Source organism: Podarcis pityusensis (assembly GCF_964106645.2).
Source record: "Podarcis pityusensis genome assembly, chromosome: 6".
Taxonomy (NCBI): Eukaryota; Metazoa; Chordata; class Lepidosauria; order Squamata; family Lacertidae; genus Podarcis; species Podarcis pityusensis.
Genome location: NC_138030.1, coordinates 29,092,868 through 29,111,340, shown reverse-complemented (window position 1 = coordinate 29,111,340; position 18,473 = coordinate 29,092,868). Strand labels below are relative to the sequence as shown.

Genomic DNA, 18,473 nt, shown 5'->3' with positions numbered 1-18,473 from the left:
GGAATCATAGACTCGCAGTTGGGAATTATTCAGCATTTTTACACCCCACCTGCAAGATAGCTTCTTTCCCTTCCCCATTTATCCTGTACTGCAGCTCACCACCTTGATCTGGGGATGCTCCAGACCAAGCATTGCAAATCGTTCCACCCATTTTTTAAAAAGACTTCTTAATAGACTTCCTTATCACTACTTAACTATATTGGTAATTTCTGAACTAAAACCATTTTTGTAAAGTGATCTTTGTGGCCATGCAGGATCCCGCCCTGCCGCCGTCCCCAGCTCACTAATCCGTGTGCTCCTTTGGTCTCCTAGCCATGATGTCCCCACAGGGCTCATGACATCTGGGGCCACAAGGATAAAGAATTACACAACGTTTAGAAGACATCTGAAGGCAGTCCTATATCGGGAGATTTTTATGTTTTTAGATATGCTATAAGCCACCCAGAGTGGCTGGGGAAACCCATCCAGATGGGCAGGGAATAATAATAATAATAATAATAATAATAATAATAATAATAATATGCAGCTTGCCATGTTATCCAATCTCAGGCATACTACAATTGATGGAACAAGCCAAGAACCTTCTGGTCCCCTCCTCGTATCCTCACTGGGCAGGAGAGGGGAGTGGGAGCATGCAAACTAGGTTGTGGAGGGAGGAATAAGGATAAGCTCATTCTCATAATGCAAAACCATGTTTAAGTGTTATGTTTGAATGTAGCCAACTAGCAGATGATCTTGAATAGAGCCAAACCATAGTTTAGTGTGACATAAACAAGGTGGGACAGGCCTTAGGTTTGCACAGTCCCCCGTCCCTGGCATGGTTGCAAGTAGGAGCTGCCACTGTCTCTTGACCAGAGCTTGTCATGTCATCGGAGACTGACAAACTCTAGTTAATATTTGAAACAATTGAGCTTGAAATGATGTTTCAAGAGCCACCCATAAGCCAGGACGTCCCTCCACCCTTTAGATCTCACCTTTGCCACTGAACTGCTAATTGGATTTTAGGCCAAACTTCGCTATCATCCCCCATGGAGAGAATACTGACATTACTTGTATGGATTACTCAGATACTGACTATGACGTGGTTTGAACACTGAAGCACCGTGTAATTCCTAAGTTCCATTGGATTGTTAACATTCTTTCTTCTACTTTCCATTTCAGTTGCGAGTGAGAAGAGGGTACCAGTAATGCCAGGATCCCCTGTGGAAGTGAAGATACAGTCAAGATCCTCGCCATCCAGCATGCCGCCATTGCCGCCTGTCAACCCTGGTGGACCTCGGCCTGTCTCATTTACCCCAGCAGCATGTAAGGCTGTGGCTTGTTCAGCTTTCTGGGAAAAACAAAAAGCCACCACGAGTTCTTTCTTTCTAATGCAGACATTACAGAAGTGAGGGACTGTTGTTTCAGTCCGGGGAGGTGAATTGCTGGGATAGTACCTAATTACCTTGACACTTTTGTGGCTTTATTAGCAGGCAGGTTTCCTGAGATGCATATTATATATATAGAGAGAGAGGGAGAGGGAGATAGATAGATAGATAGATAGAGATATAGATATATAGATATATAGATATAGATATAGGTTTAAGCTGGGTTTTAATTTAGGAAGCGATTTTAAAAAATGTTTAATTTCTCGAGAGCATCAAGTTCTTTGCATCTGTGTTTTCTGTTCTCATTAATAAGAGGTGTGTTTGTCAGCACATCTGGTGTGTTAACTTTTTATTTATTCTCAGATTCTGGAGTGCTAGGGTTTTCTTAGGTCTCTTAAATTTTATTGTGTACTGTACAGGGTGGTACAGAATGCAGACATCCTGCAAGAAACAGAAAAAGAGCACTCTGGTCCCGGGAATGTAAGCTGCCTTCTGCTGGTCAGGTTGAATGCTCATCTAGCCCAGTAATGCTCCCTCTGACTGGCAGCAGCTCTCCAGGGCTGTGGATGGAAGTCTTTCCCACCACCAGCTCCCCTACCCTCCTCCCTTTAAAAACAAAAACCAGAGGGGCCAGGAAATTAACAAGGGATCTTTAACCTGCAAAGCTTATACAGTACTCCACTACTCAACCCCACTAGATGTTATTTCCTAAAATATTAAATAGTTTTTAACACCATCACCCAGTATCAAAAGCAAATATGTCAACTCCTGAATTGTGTTCTCAGCAATTGTGCCTGCATTTCAATATTTCCTATTTTGTGTAACTTCCTTCCGGTTGAAATCAGACAGGCCCCCGCCCTGTTGAACTTCTGGCATGTACTTTTTAAATCCCTGCTTTTAACTTACTTTATAGCAGCCTTTCTCAACCTGTGCGTCCCCAGATGTTGCTGAACTACAACTCCCATCATCCCCTAGCTAGCAAGGCCAGAACTCAGGGATGATGGGAGTTGTAGTCCAACAACATCTGGGCACCCACAGGTTGAGAACCGCTGCTTTATAGCATTAACTGGTTTTTACCTTTTCTGTATTTTATTTATTGTACAACACGTGGAGACTATTTGTAGTTAAGTGGTATATAAATTTATGTAAAAAAGAAGCATTTTGGGGCTAAACCTCAAAATATAAAGCTAACATATTCATTGCTTTTCGCCTTCCCCCTCCCCACTGTAGTACCCAATGGAATGAACCATTCTCCCCCGACGCTGAATGGAGCACCGTCACCGCCTCAGAGGTTCAGCAATGGCCCTGCCTCATCTTCTTCATCTTCACTGACCAACCAGCAGCTTCCAGCTACCTGTGGGGCCCGTCAGCTCAGCAAACTCAAACGCTTCCTGACCACCCTCCAGCAGTTTGGCAACGACATTTCACCAGAGATAGGGGAGAAAGTCCGCACCCTTGTTCTGGCATTAGTGGTGAGTATTAGTAAGTCAAATACAGCAAAGAAATGCAGAATCATAGACTTGGAAAGGGAGCAAGCATGAGGGGCATCTAGTCCCACCCTCTGCAATGCAGGAATCTCAGCTCAGGTGCCCATGACAGATGGCCATACAACCCTTGCTTAGAAACTTGCATTGAAGAAGAGTCCACCACCTTCTGAGGGAATTCATTTCACTGTCAAGCAGCTCTTACTGTCAGAAAGTTCTTCCTGATGTTGAGTCAGAATCTCCTTTCTTGTAACTTCAGTCCATTGGTTTGGGTCCTACCCTCTGGAGCAGGAGAAAACAAGCTTGCTCCATCTTCCATGTGACAGCCCTTTATATATATGAAGAAGGCTATCATATCTCCTCTTTTCCAGGCCAAACATACCCAAATTCTTCAACCGTTCCTCATGAGGCTTGGTTTCCAGACCCTTCTGATCCTGCTCAGACTTTGTCAGTAGGCTTTCTGTAAATGGCGAAACCTCTTACAATATTTGCTCCCCCGTCTAGGATTAGTGTGCTCCCCCCAAACCTTCATTGCATAACTTTTCAGAAATTGGGGTGTCCATTTTGTCATAATTAATTGCAGCATGGTGAATTAATAATTTTCTGATGCTGTTGATTTGAGTTCAAACCAGTTTATAAAAGGAGAAATATTTGTGTTTGTGTGTAACATATATATTACAGTCATACACACAACTGGGGTGCACTTTCATCTAATTCTGTCTCAGTGTAATCTCGAGAATTCTGTTTACACATTGCAAGGCTTTTCATACCCTGATTATACATGGTCAAAAATTGATTAAGTGCTAAGAACTGACACGTGACATTTCACCCAATTTTCCTGTTTCGGATTTTTATTTATTTACTTTATATTTTGGAGGTTGTCTAGCTAGCATTAGCACTCTACGATTCCAGATAACTTCTAATGACTGTGGTCACACTTTGAAAAGGTGCAGAAGCAGCTTATGAAACCGGAGTAGCTATCTTCTTAAGTAATCACAATGCAGTGATAGATGTCAGCCCCCCACCCCAGCCTCCTATATCTACATCTCTTTGTAACCCACCTTAAGACTGCATGGTGAAAGGGGCCTATAAATGCATATAAGTTAAATGAATAAATTCTTAATGTATAAATTATGCATTGAGTGCGAGAATTTGTAGCTCATGGTTCTTAGCCAAATGTGAGAGGAGGCAGATCAGATAGGCCTGGACACTAAGGAATATTGGTTCTTTCCACACGGTACATGCAAATCCAGATTCTCAGAGAGAAAAGGCCTTGTAGAATTTCTGTTGAATTAGAATCAATAACCACGTCAATCCCCTTTGTCTTTACAGAATTCTACTGTGACAATAGAGGAATTTCACTGCAAACTCCAGGAGGCTACCAATTTTCCTCTTCGTCCATTTGTGATTCCATTCTTGAAGGTGATTGCTTAATACTGTGCATTGGCTGGTGAGCCAGTAAGAAAAAAATTCTGTGTGCCACACTAGAGAAAGACTCACCAAGCAATGATTTTTGATAGGAGGAGGATTCTGACTATTTGAGAGAAAGTCATGTCATGTGTATGGGGCGCGGGTGGTGCTGTGGGTTAAACCATAGAGCTTGCCGATCAGAAGGTTGGCAGTTCGAATCCCCGCAACGGGGTGAGCTCCCGTTGCTCGGTCCCTGCTCCTGCCAACCTAGCAGTTCGAAAGCATGTCAAAGTGCAAGTAGATAAATAGGTACCGCTCCAGCGGGAAGGTAAACGGCGTTTCCGTGCGCTCCTCTGGTTCTCCAGAAGCGTCTTAGTCATGCTGGCCACATGACCGGGAAGCTGTACGCTGGCTCCCTCAGCCAATAAAGCAAGATGAGCGCTGCAACCCCAGAGTCGGCCACGACTGGACCTAATGGTCAGGGGTCCCTTTACCTTTACCTTTTACATGTAATGTGTAGCCAAAAGTAGTTGCCAAGGAATGCTCAAGAGCCCCCTTTCTCTACCACCACATAACCTCTGACCATTAAGTGGGTTATGTGCCTGCTCCTGACCTTCAGTGTTTCAGCTGATGTGATGAAAGCAACTGGATATTTTTTTTACAAACTTGCTTTCTCTGGAGGGTGTTCTGTACAGTGTGCCTCCGTCATTACAGCATGCCCAGGCCCATGTGTTCCCTCCTTCCTTTTTTATTTTTAACCATTGATCCAGCTGGATACTTCTACACAGGGAAGCAGGAGGGGGAGCTGAATTCTGAACTTTGTGAGACCTGGCAAGAATAGGAAAGAATCAGCCCTTTCCCCACCTTCTGTTTGAAGGGACTGAATCTCCCATTTATTCATAGTAGAGTTGCATGAGAGCTCATCCCTCCAGAAGACATTTATTGTCTGGGACATGGGAATAACAACAACAACAACAACAACAACAACAACAACAACAATAATAATAGCACCAACAACAATAACATTATTATTATGATGATTATTATTATTACCCCGCCATCTGGGTGGGTTTCCCCAGCCACTCTGGACGGCTCCCAACAAAATACTAAAAACACGATAAAAGATCAAACATCAAGCACTGCAAGCTATAGCCCAGCCTATCACAAATATAGGCACTGCTAGCAAATTCTACTTTCTTTTGTCTTATTTGCTCTTCAGGAGGCTCACAGTGATTTTTTGGGGGGTGGGGTGTCTCTGTGACAAAGGAACCCTGTTTTAACAAGTAGCTTGCTCCTATGGCTCATTAGATGGTCAGCAGCAAGAGGTATCCCAGCAGCTGAATAAATCTAAATGGCAACCCTAACTTTGTTTTGCAGGCCAACCTTCCCCTTCTGCAGAGGGAGCTGCTGCATTGTGCTCGGGCAGCCAAACAGACCCCGTCCCAATACCTGGCCCAGCATGAGCACATCTTGCTGAACACAAACACTGCGTCCCCAGCTGACTCTTCAGAGCTGCTGATGGAAGTGAATGGAAACGGAAAGAGGCACAGTCCAGACAGGTAGCAGGAGCTGGTTTCAAAACAGACAAATTTGTCATTAAAAAAAACCTAACAACCTGGCACCTTATAAGCTGCTTTCTATTGAAAGTCCCTTTTGTTGTGACCTCTTCAGGCATCTGGTAGTTCAAGACTTGCCTACGTGTGGCTTTTTTAGGTTGGCTCTGCGAATGTTTGACTCGTTGTGGCTTTCAGTATAGCCTGGATGATTTAGAAAAAGAGCTTTGGAATTGGTGCATCTGTCGTTTGCCGCACTTTTCAGCTTAATGTCTCTCCCTTCACTAGAGACCCAACAATGGGAGAGGGAAATTGCCCTCATCTTTGTTTGTGGATCACCATACCTGCTATTTGAAAACCCTGACCTGGTTTTGAATTTCATGTTCCGTATCACATCTACTTTCTCCCTGTGTGAAAAGGATACTGGACTATAGGCCATTGGATTGATCCAGAAGCATGATTCTTGTGTACCGTCCGTATGTGTGAATTGCTTTCTACTGCATCTCTTTTCAAGAGTTCACTTCTATATATCTCTTTCCCCATTAATTACTGGTTTCACTGCTAGCACAACACAGACTTATTCACTCTCCTTTTCTGCATTTGGTTTCTTAGTACTAAGGGAAAATTTCCTTTCTTGACTTGCTTACAGGAGGGAAGAAAACAGCTTCGAGAGAGAGCCGCTCCCGTCAGAGCCTCCTGCCAAGAGGGTGTGCACCATTAGTCCAGCCCCTCGCCACAGCCCGGCTCTGATGTTGCCCGTCATAAATCCAGCGGGACAGTTTCATCCTACTCCACCCCCACTCCAGCATTACACCCTGGAAGACATTGCAACGTCCCATTTGTACAGAGACCCAAGCAAGGCATTGGAGCATAGAGAATTACGAGATAGACATGGTATAGGTAAGGAGTCCCATGTATTTTTCAAACGCATTTCCCTTAGCTGTTAAAGCTACAAATTCAACGCTTTTTGAATCTCTGTAGATTCAGTTCTCGCATAGCAAAATCAATGGCACACAAACCTACACAGCTCCTTCGTTGATCTGGTAGCTCTCTGGGGTTTTAGAAGCCTGGGCTGTGTTTTTTTGGAGCAGGAGTGGGGCACCTTTTTGGCCTGGCGGTCCAGATCTTTTATCTCTTCCTCACCCCTATGGGCCCACTTTGATAGGTGGGTGGTGGTGAGGGGAGATAGTGACCAAGCAGGATTAATAGATGGTTGTGGTTTTGAAGGTGGGGAAAAGAGTCTTACAGACAGAATTTGACTCCCCGGCAGGGGATTTTTCCATGGGCCAGAGGTTCTTCACCCCTGTTATAGAATAATAGCTCTTCTCCCCACCCACCCCACCCCATATCTTTGTATTGCATCAAACTGTCAAGGCTCTTTTTCTGACGTAGCATTTTCCTTGCCATGCATTACAGGGTTAAATGGAGGCTATCAGGATGAACTCGTGGACCATCGTCTAACAGAGAGAGAATGGGCTGATGAATGGAAGCATCTTGATCATGTGAGAGACTGGAATGGGGGAAAAACCCCAAATAAACCTGGACTGCAGAAAACCTGATTACCAGGGCAGGCTGTTTATCCACCTAGCTCAGTATTGTGTATTGTGGCTGTAGCAGGGTCTCCAACTGAGATTCTTCTCATTTCCTGCTGCCTGTTCCTTGGAACTAGAGATGCTATGGATTGTACCTGGGCCTTTCTGCGTGTAAAGTGTGTGCACTGCCATGGAGCAGTGGAAATGTAACAGCATGTGTGCATGCAGCAAGTGTGTGTGTGTGTGTGAGAGAGAGAGAGAGAGAGAGAGAGAGAGAGAGAATGTAATTGTTTAGCCTAGATGAGCCAGAATGCAGTAATCGGGTACATGCTTTTTACATACAGGAAGTCCCAGATTCAGTTCCTGGTGTCTCCAGTAGAATTTGATACAAATAAATGTACAGATTGAGAATCATGCAAAAGAGTGTCCTGCAGCTAATTAAGAGCCAGGCTATGTGACCAGCATCATAATGTGGTACTGGACTGTACCATTTCATGTGATGAATTGCATATTTAAATGTTTCCATTAAAAAAGAATCTCAGTTATGTAAAAAACTAGCACGTCAATGACTGTACTAGACCAGCCCCCTTTCCCATAATGCTTGTATTTTTTTATATACAGGAGTTTGGGCTTGATTTCTTTTTTTAAAAAGAGGGTCACTACAACATGCAACATCACAGTTTGAAACCATTTACTGCAGCAAAACCAAAAAACCTTCGCCCTGTTAATTTTGATACTGTAGTTTTGCCCCTGAGTTTCTTTTTCTTAAAGTTGCAGGAGGAAATACATTTTCTAACAGCTTCTTCAAACGCTGTTCTTTCCTCTCTCTGGAAGGCATTGAATTGCATCATGGAAATGGTCGAGAAGACCAGGCGCTCTATGGCCGTTCTCCGCCGTTGTCAGGAGGCTGATAGAGAAGAGCTCAACTATTGGAAGAGGCGATGCAGTGAAACCACAGAGCCACGGAAAGGAGGGAATGACTTGATCACAAGGCAACATAGCCCAGGGAGTTCAGACTCCATTAACAGTGGTAAGCTATGGAACTCTGCATGTTCCATATGTGTTATGAAGTGGAATAACATTTAACAACCATTTTCAGAAAGTGGCTGTGTATTATTAGTGTGCCAGAAGACCAAAGTATTAGATTGTCCCCATTCTTTTCAACGGGCTCCTTTGCTTTTGCAGCTTAGTCTGTAATCTTCAACACACAAATTACTTATACACAAATTAATTAAGTACAATGCACCTTACTTCTGAGTTAACTTCTGCACAAAAATAGAACTATCTGAAATTGAGCAAGCTGTGCCTTCCCTTCCTCTGTGTGCCTTGGGTATTCAGAAGTTTGAACCTGAATGGATGTCAAGTAGAGTTGTATGCAAAAGAAACAAAAAAGGAATAAATAGAAATCATGTATTTCTTTTATTTGTGAAATCCTTGCCTTTTGCTGCTGCTTCTAGCATTTTAAGTGTAAAAATGCAATGCAGTCTTTCTCACTGAATCTGTCTCTCCCCCCCCCCACTACACTACATTGCAACGAAATCAATTAAGACTCCCATTATACTATACTATACATTAGTGACTTTCCTTATTAGAAATTCACATGTAAAATGGGGACAGCATGGGACAGGATGCTTACCACACATTAATATTTAACCTGTGGCATGCATCTAGGTTATGGGTAGTAGGCAAACAAAGGCCCGGGGGCTGGATCTGGCCCAATTGCCTTCTAAATCCGTCCCACGGGCAGTCTGGGAATCAGCATGTTTTTACATGAGTAGAATGTGTGCTTTTATTTAAAATGCATCTCTGGGTTATTTGTGGGGCCTTTCTGGTTTTTTTACATGAGTAAAAAGTGTGTTTTTATTTAAAATGTACCTCTGGGTTATTTGTGGGGCATAGGAATTCGTTCATTCCCCCCCCCAAAAAAATATAGTCCGGCCTCTCACAAGGTCTGAGGGACAGTGGACCAGCCCCCTGCTGAAAAAGTTTGCTGATCCCTGATCCAGGTGGAGGATTTGTCTTGATAACTACCTTCTGAAATTCTGGGGTGGATAGGATAGTGTCAAAAGCAAGCCTATTGCAGGGAGACAGGATTAATAAATCAATTGATACAAGTTACGAATAAATATAGACCATGTAAATTCTTTCTCCTCGACACACTTCCCCAGTCAATATCTCTCAGTCTCCTGGCTCTCACTCAAGACCCAAACAAACACACAAACCTCCCCAGAATCTCACAACAAAGAAGGTTCCTGCCACCAGCTGGCATCACCCTAGTCTCTCACCTCTAGGCTTGCTTTCATGGGCAGCACCAAGGTGGACAGAGCTTCCTCAGGCTGTTCACAGCTGTGTCCCATTCAGCTGTCAATCAGCTGGGCTGCACACACCCAGTTCCAGGTTTCAGCAGATTTATTTTGGTGATTTTCCCAAGGAGTTCCAAAGATGGCAACCCCTCCATTCGCAGTTCTTTCTCTGTGGCCTCTGCCTGCCTATCCCCTACCAGCTGCTTTCATGATGCTACACCTTGTACAAAACCAGCTACATAATGCTTCTAAATCCTTACCGATGCAGCAACCATTGACTTTGATTTCAAAACAATGATGCCAGATGGAAATGAAAGTGCTGTAGTTTTTGCCACAAGTCCTTTTTTCTTTGCATGTCCTGTCTTTTTTGGATTGTGAACCTGTGGGCAGGGAACAGTAAAAAAATATTGGTAATGATTTTTGTATTCCACCATATCCTGGTGATATGACAGGGGAGGCATTTCTATATCTCTTCCTCATAACAAAGTATATGAATGTTACTTTGTAGTAGAGGGTGCATGCAAAACCATGCATTAAACAGAATGTTGAGCCAGGGTACTTTATCTGCCATCTCAAATGCTTTAATTATGGATTGGGGGCTGGAGAAGTTCCAATGGCAGCTGGAACGAGGAAGTGTGCTTGCAAAATAACCAACCTCTTACATAACCCATCAAAACTTGGCTTAGTGGAGGTAGGCTCTTCAGATATAGATAGAAGATTCCAAGTATGGAATAGCACTCTTGAGTGGTGAATGCTGGAGGAAGGGGGGAGCCCCAAAAACTTCATGTCGTGCCTTAGACTTTTACTTGGATGATTGCAACTGGAGATGCTGGCTTGTAACCTTGACCAAGCATGAGGGACACTTGGACATAATTTGGCTGAGCTCATGCATAAAGGATGCAGCATAACAAAATAAACCACTGAAGAAGGCTTGTAAGCTGAACATGTATGGTATTGATATTTCAGTCATCCAGAAAATCTGGTTGATGGACATTAAGAACATCCTGTGATAAAGAATAGCATTTTTAATAATAATAATAATAATAATAATAATAATAATAATAATAATAAATACCCACCCCGCCTATCTGGCTGGGTTTCCCCAGCCACTCTGGGTGGCTTCCAACAAAATATTAAAATACAATAGTCTGTCAAACATTAAAAGCTTCCCTAAACAGGGCTGCCTTCAGATGAAGTATAACCCATGCAATGTAGAGTTTCTTGTATGGTTATATGTTTTGGAGATATAGGTTCTGTTTATAGATTTTTCTTTTTTAGTTATTGTAGCACATAGCTTTTATATTTGGTATTTCTAAATTCTAAATTCAGTTTTCTAAATTTGTGTATTTGTATATGCCTTTTTAGTTCAGGGTTATACTCCGTTTTTGGTAATAAAATGTTAGGCAACACATCTATTATATTTTGTGCTTATATAGACTGATTATTAAGTTCATTTACATTGGTTACCCTCTATTTTTTTATTTTACATTGACAAGACTCGCCTAGGTTCATTAATTTCAGTTACATCCACTTTGAGTAAAAAGTAAGTTGAATTCAACAAAGAAGCACTCTGTAATGAATACTGCAGTACGTCTGTAAGTGAGCTATATTTATGGGAAGGGGGCAAGATGAGAATGGAGACTTACTTCTGGGTTGAGAAATGCTGTATCCTCTGGTTTTCCCCATCTGGCGCATAAGGTTACCCTTACATCAGGTTGTCAGAAATGCATTGCTTTCAGTCTGAAGGTATGCAGCATCTCATCTAACTATGCAACTGAAGACAGTGAGAATGTAATGTATGTGAGAAAAATTTCCACTGTTAATCCTCCTTGATTTCTGTGTAGCACTGTGTATCTTTGAGTTCCTGTTCTCAAAGGACTCCTTAAAATATAGCGTGTGCTCCAGTGGCCTGAAATCCTTGGGAATACAAGGCGCGCTGTAAAAACGTGAGACGCCATTAGCAAGGATTAATGCTCATTACAGTAGGGCAAAACCGATGCTTGACAAGACATATTTATAAGTGTGTAGCCTGTGATGACAGAGTATTAAAAGATGGAAATTGGCTTCGCTGTCCAATAAATTATGCAGAACACTAAATTAAAAGTGGCCATTTATCATTTTGCCTTTTGGTGAACACTGTTAAACTGCAGAAGTCTCTTGGCTTGGTCTTTAGCAATTAATCCTACCCTGTTCTCTTCATGCTACTTCTTGCTGAACAGATGCAGCCTATCAATTCTTAGAGTTTGGGTGGGAGAATATTTCTGTGTCTAATACTGTCGACACCACCCTTCCTTCTACAGATTCTCAGCGGGAGTTCAGCGGCAGGTCAGGAGCAGCCGGTTATGTCACCGAAGAGATATGGAAAAAGGCTGGTAAGTAAGGAGGCCCCCTTCAGAGAAGTGCCACACAGAGAAGCTGTGGAATGTTACAAGAGATTCTTGAGAAGATGGAAAGCCTTACGCACCACAGGTTGGCTGGGGAAAGGCCTCATAAATATGCTGCTGTCTCACTGCCTAGAGAGTGATAATGGCCAGAGCCAACCAGGGCCTCCAGCAGATGGACCCATCTGGACCCATCACTGCTTGTCCATTTGACCTAGGGATTTGAGCCAGCCAGCCAGGCAGGGCTGGCACCTTCCCCAGACAGAGTGGGGGGAGAAGGGGTGCCTGAGCCTCTTTTCCTTGGAGGTAGCTGATAGAGAGTCCCACATGTGCCACTGCTCCTTGCATGTTTAATCTGGGGGTTGTCTGGGTAAATGGCGGTAATGACAATGTTCACTTGGTTTTTCAGTTTGCCTTTCTGGCAGAAGCTGGAAGAGGGCATAGCAGAACGAAAGGAAGGGAATTTTGTGCTGCTCCTTGAGACAAAATAGGGCAAAGGAGAAGGCAGAGGGAAAGGAATCCCATTTTATGTTAAGGGAATACTTTTCTATATCCCTTTTAAAAAAATCATAGGAGTGTTTCTGTTAACAACACACCACAACTGCAAGCAAATGTTTCAAGAATACTTTTAAAAACAGTTTCCAAAGCAGTCTGCTACTTATGAAAAGATGGTGATTTTCAAATTCTTTTTAGCATTACAAACTGTTTTAAAACTGGCAAGATCAAGTAAGCAAGCTAAAAGACATGTCGTCCTTCTGTTTATGTAGAGTTTGGCTTCTAAGGTAGACAACCTTCTACTTCCTCTTCTCTGGGGAAAAATATTGAAAAGTGTGTCTGTGTTAGTATGTTTTTAATAGTTAAAAAGATAGTTCCATAGGGAAAACACTATGGAAATATAGGTCCTACACATAGGTCACACTGTAAATTCATTGGCATAAGCATACCTAGTTCTATTGGACTTTGGCCATTGTCTTTCATTATCAATTTTAAAAGGATAACACTACTAAAAATGGGGTTCATCTTGGGGTTCTGAACAATGTTTGAAGGTTTGCTTTAAGTAGAGGCTGGATGAAACCATTTGCTTCATTCTGTGTTAATTTTTGTGCATGTTGAAAAGTACCTCCTGACCTCTCTGCGACCTTCTGAGTCCTACAAATTTGCATTGTTTGATACTGTTCTTTTTAGTGCTTCCCTTTCGTGCCCCCTCCCTCCTTTCATTGGCTTCTGCTTCATTTGCTGACACTGCCATTTAATCCAATTCTCTGTTGATGATGCTGATGCAGCAAAACCACCCTTAATGTGGTGTCATGGGTGCTCGTAAACAGAATCACAAGGGTCTCTGTAGCCAGTAGAATTAAATTGCTGGATGGGCCAACAAGCGAGGTCAAGGACAGTAAAGGAGTGAAATGGCACCAGGAAAAGAGACTGCATTCATTTTCAAGGCTAGAGTTTCTACTGCCTTGCTTAGTTTACTCAAATAGCATCCCTAACTTTCTGTATGGACTGCCAACTTTGTTAAAAGGGTAACTATCTCAATGCATTTAGTTGGATTTGTAGTTTGCTCAGTTCCAGAGGCTCAAGGTAACCCAAAGCATGCTGAATTCTTTGGATACAAATGTGATCAAAAAGTCTGCTGCTGCTGCTGCTCCTATGTGATGCAGTAGAGGGCATAAGAAATCAGAGTATGGCCATCAATTTAGTAGTATTGTCATAAGTTAGGCTAAAGTGCTATGCAAAAGCTTCACTTTCTTAACTCCTATGACCACTGGGTACTTCCATGCTATATACTTTGCCTTCCAATGTGAAGCCGTTTGATGAGGCTTTTGTTTCCCTTCAGAAGAAGCTGTGAATGAAGTGAAGCGCCAGGCCATGTCTGAAGTCCAAAAAGCTGTAGCAGAGGCCGAGCAGAAGGCATTTGAAATGATTGCATCTGAGAGAGCCCGCATGGAGCAGACCATTGCCGATGCAAAACGCCAGGCTACAGAAGACGCTTTCCTAGTCATCAATGAGCAGGAGGAGTCTACAGAGGTGAGAAGCCAAGGGAGTATCTCTGGCAATCATGGAAAAAGTCCCAAGGCAAGAACTTTAAAGATGACATGCAATCCTTCCAGATTCATCCTTGTTTTTCATTCTGATTAATCTGATTGGAGCAAAAAATCTAAAGCCAATTAGAGTTTTGAGAAACTTCTGTCCAACAAGCAACTAATTCAGATTCATTGGTGCTGCCATTGAATCTCCACTGTCATTTTCAGTGACTGCATGAGGCTTTGAGATTGCCCCCCCCGCCACACACCTTGCTGTCCCCCATTGTTTGGGAACAGTTGCAGTGAGGACAATGTCAGCAATTATATTGGAGAGGCCATCTGTTGGATTTGCAGGGTGTTGGCAGTCAGTGAAATGCAGGTGAATGAAAGCAAATTTAGGAGATGCTTTGTCACGGCAGAATTCCCTTCTCCCAGTTGCTTTTCTGCCATGTTGCTTAGTTGTGGCAGGCAAAGTTATTGTGTGGCTCTGCCCAACTTCCAGGTTGGAACCCCCATGCCTTGGGAAGATCTTCCACATGCTGGATGGGCTTTCAGAAAAACCTTGCTTCTTAAAATTAACCCATTTAAACCTATTGTGCGGCTAATTTGTTGCAGGCTTCTTACGACGTGGTGCTGTTCTCCTAATGGTGCGGGTGGTAGGACTTGCATGGATTGCTATGAATCTCTGCATTATAGAAATGTCGGTCGATAGCACTTTTTTAGGGGGTGGGGTACCGTTTGTTACCTTCCTCTGATGGCTTCAGTTGGGATGCGCAATAGTCAGCCTCGTTCGGAGCTGTGCTTAAGAGAAATGCTTGTTCTTTGGTTTTCCAGAGCTGCTGGAACTGTGGGCGCAAAGCCAGCGAGACCTGTAGCGGCTGCAACATTGCCCGCTACTGTGGCTCCTTCTGCCAGCACAAAGATTGGGAGAGGCACCACCGAATCTGTGGGCAGGGCTTACACAGCCAAGTCAAACCAGCCCCTATACCAGCAGGCCGATCCGCAGCCGCAGCCGCCACCCTCAAAGCAGTCGATGTGGTAGCAAGTCCGGCTCTAGAGAAAACGTCGGCCGCCACTTCTCGATCCTCCACCCCAGCCTCTGTGACAGCAATAGACAGTAATGCACTCTAAAAAAAGAGAGGATTGCGCTCAACACAGTTTATTAGTTTTCTACATTGAAAAACAGATGCCTCAAAATGTTGAAGAAGGTTTGTACTCCAGCATATTGGCGCTCAGGCTTATGTTGTTCTGGGGCATTTTCCATACCATTATAATGTCATTTTTAGGAGTCCATGTTAGCCTTCCTTAGTGGGATCTCAGAACGGTCTGCCTGGGACCCTGAGGACTTTGGCCTATTGTTTCATTTTATCCGAACTTTCTCAAAATGGTACTCTCACCCGAGGTTCTAACAAGATGGTTGTTCGTTTTACTACAAAGCAGAGCTTGCCTGGGCATCCTCTTCTCTCATCTTTGGTATGCAATCTGACCATTATTTGAAAATTTCTTTCTCAGGCAAAAGTGAAACAAGTGAAATGAGATGTAAGTAAGCTTGATTCTTAGTTCTAGCTATTTCCACTCCTTCCATTATCTAAGACTATATTTATTGGTTCCCTCACCCCCTTTCCATTTCCCCCATCTCTCTCTCAATTTGGACACATGGAAAAAAAGGGGGGAGGTAGAAGGATGCTTTTTTTGTTTGCTGAAAGGAAGATTTAAAACTACTTCATATAATGACTCAGCAGCTATCCCACTTGTTGATCCATTTTAATTCCTTACAGTTATGGGCAAGCTGCTTAAGAATCTGTCTATGGGCCGCAACAGATTGAAATGTTTCATCCAAAGATTTTTACAAAAGGGATTGGTGGTCTTTCCCTCAGATCTAATTGCTTTGTCTCGTAACACCAAGATATTATTTACTTACACACACACACAAAGAGAGAGAGAGAGAGAGAGAGAGAGAGAGAAGTTGTTGGCTTTTAATGTTTGAGATTCATTGATACAAAAATTTTGTAAACTGCTTTGACGTGGTATATACATTAAATAAATAAAATAACTGGACCCCCACCCCACCAGACATGGTTTATTCCAACAGGTTTTCTATCACCTGGTCTCTCAGTGCATGTGAGCAAAGTTCAAGTTGCAAATAACAGATTTCATGAACATCCAAGGCCAATGAGATCTTTTTGCTTCTCTAAGCAGTATATATCTTTAAACTGATGCCTCCAGCTAGGGATCCTGTGCATTGAAAACCAAGGAATGTGACTTTACCAACGCATTTGGCTACGTTCCTGAGTTGTGAGGCCTCCCTGTTGCGTCTTTAGCAGCCTGCCTGTTCACTTCAGGGCATTTGAAAGCATGTCACTGGGAGGACACTTGAAAAGAATTCAAATCCACTAAGAACTTAAATCCATTAAGTTGTGATGCTAAATCTTGAGCATGCCAAATTAACCATTAAATTATATGATTGAACTAGACTGAAGTTAACTTGATGGTTGAATTAGATTAAAAAGTAAATTAAAGTTAATATGTAATGCAGCCACATGGAAAGCCTTACTTGTTTTCCCGGGGAGCAAGGGGGTAAGGATTTGGATTGGGGAAAGACTTAAACACACCCACCCCCCAAAATTGAGGGTGTAGATATACCCAAAGCTGCATTCTGCTAGCAAAGCGGCTATGTAAGGCTTTTGTGTTTGAAAGGTTATCATTCTGATACGGTTGACATTGGATTAATTCAGAAGTATACCATGTGAAGCAACTCTGCTCTAATTTCCTAACTCACTTGAGGTTTAGCAGCAGAAGCATACTTTGCCTCATTTGAAGGTTATATTTTGCTACTATTGTTGTGGGAGATGAAATTGCGAGTGCAGAAGATGAAGGAGCACATGAGAAACAGGGCGTGTTCATTTGGTGCCCAAATGTGATTTAGCATTATTTCTAATGGCTGTCCCGTGGTAGCCAATTTTTTAAGGTAATAATTTGATCTTCTAGAATACTGCTTGAGAGCTGCTTTGGTTTTGCTCATGAGGCACATCTCCATCCATTCACATTCCCAGATACTAAACTGCCTGAAGAAAAAAAAGCCAAAAATTCCATGTGCGACCCATCACTTTTTGATGCAGTGCCAAAGAGGGAAGTCTTCAGTTTTATTGATGAGTGAAGAGGATCAAGGTTTTAAAATTATCAAAAATGGCCACTTCTATTGGATGCAGACCTTTCTCTGCCACATGCAAAAAAGAAAAAAAGCAGTAAAAGAAGCAGCCCTGTTAATCTCAAACTTTTCTCGTACTGCAAGGAATACTAATTTGGTTTTGCAGAAAAATATGGAAATTATAATTAAAGCTGTGGTGTTGAAATTACTTATTGGCTTGTAAACCCCCACTTGCCATGTTATTTTCTGCAGAGAAATGAAAAGAAGATTTGCTCCAAAGAGTTAAGGGGTGGGGGGAGGGGGGTGTCTGTGTGTGTGTGTGTGTGTGAGAGAGAGAGAGAGAGAGAGAGAGAGAGAGAGAGAGAGAGAGAAAGTGAGATGGCATTCTGAAATTGTGTGTAAATAGGCAGTCTTCCATAACTTTCCATGCAACTACAATGGCTTGCTATGTATTAAGAGGAAAACACACTAACTCCAATGTACATAAATGAATGCTACCATTCATGATTTTAAAACAATTTTTGAAAATGTATGTGGAATTCTACTACGGGAAGACTCCTTGGATTCTGTTTTCTATCTGATTTTTGCCATTCGATTCTATACTAGGAGTTTTTGTTACCTATTTTATGTGCATAACTTATTTAATGTACTGTATAAAGGAACCCAAACTGTTACAGATGTATTTAGTTTGTTCTACTCACAGTAGTCAATAAAAAGACTATATTCACCTTACCACGCCAGACTTTGCTTTGTTATGTAGAATACGATTCTGCTTAAACTGACAGCGAATTTATAGAATGCACAAAATGTCCGTAAGTGATTGGAATTCTAGGGCAGTGAAGCCATATCCCCATTTCAAGAGTTGAGTCACTACGACACATGTGAACCCTCTGTGTGGTCTTCAGCTGGTGGGTCACAGCCTGACCTAAGGTGGGTTGCAAGAGGAGCACAGCCACCATTGCAATGCATGGTATAAGATTAAGAAATGGGTCCCCAAATACCTGTTTGTGTTAAAGGTGGGTCCTGCATCTGAAAAGGCTGAAGACCACTTACTGATCTAGCAAATTTCATAGGACCCAAAGTGAAACACAACTGCCCAATTCAAAGCCAATAACATAAAAAGTACCATCCAAGGTATGATAGGGCACTTCTGGCTCCGTTCCTGGTTATGTTACAAAGTTTTGGGGTTTTTTTTTAATAAACAATTTTTATCCATATAACCCAGATAACAAAACAGAACTGTTTTCAATGCTATTTTACTTCCATGTGTA

At 42.5% G+C, this 18,473-nt stretch overlaps 1 protein-coding gene across 4 annotated transcripts in view; it reads left to right on the top strand.

Annotated features, from left to right (window-relative positions):
- Nucleotides 1-17,934, top strand: part of CBFA2T2 (CBFA2/RUNX1 partner transcriptional co-repressor 2) — a 73,320-nt gene extending 55,386 nt beyond the window's left edge. For 3 of the 4 annotated variants that reach the window (XM_081010262.1, XM_081010264.1, XM_081010265.1), the window contains exons 2-11: nt 1,162-1,305; nt 2,598-2,839; nt 4,184-4,273; nt 5,639-5,820; nt 6,464-6,714; nt 7,231-7,316; nt 8,181-8,376; nt 11,950-12,021; nt 13,868-14,058; nt 14,889-17,934. In XM_081010262.1, the coding sequence (XP_080866388.1) occupies nt 1,162-1,305; nt 2,598-2,839; nt 4,184-4,273; nt 5,639-5,820; nt 6,464-6,714; nt 7,231-7,316; nt 8,181-8,376; nt 11,950-12,021; nt 13,868-14,058; nt 14,889-15,185 (1,751 nt within the window). In that variant the 3' untranslated portion in view covers nt 15,186-17,934. The remainder of the gene's footprint in view (nt 1-1,161; nt 1,306-2,597; nt 2,840-4,183; nt 4,274-5,638; nt 5,821-6,463; nt 6,715-7,230; nt 7,317-8,180; nt 8,377-11,949; nt 12,022-13,867; nt 14,059-14,888) is intronic. The other variant, XM_081010263.1, reaches the window with a different exon arrangement.
- Nucleotides 17,935-18,473: the final 539 nt, after the last annotated feature.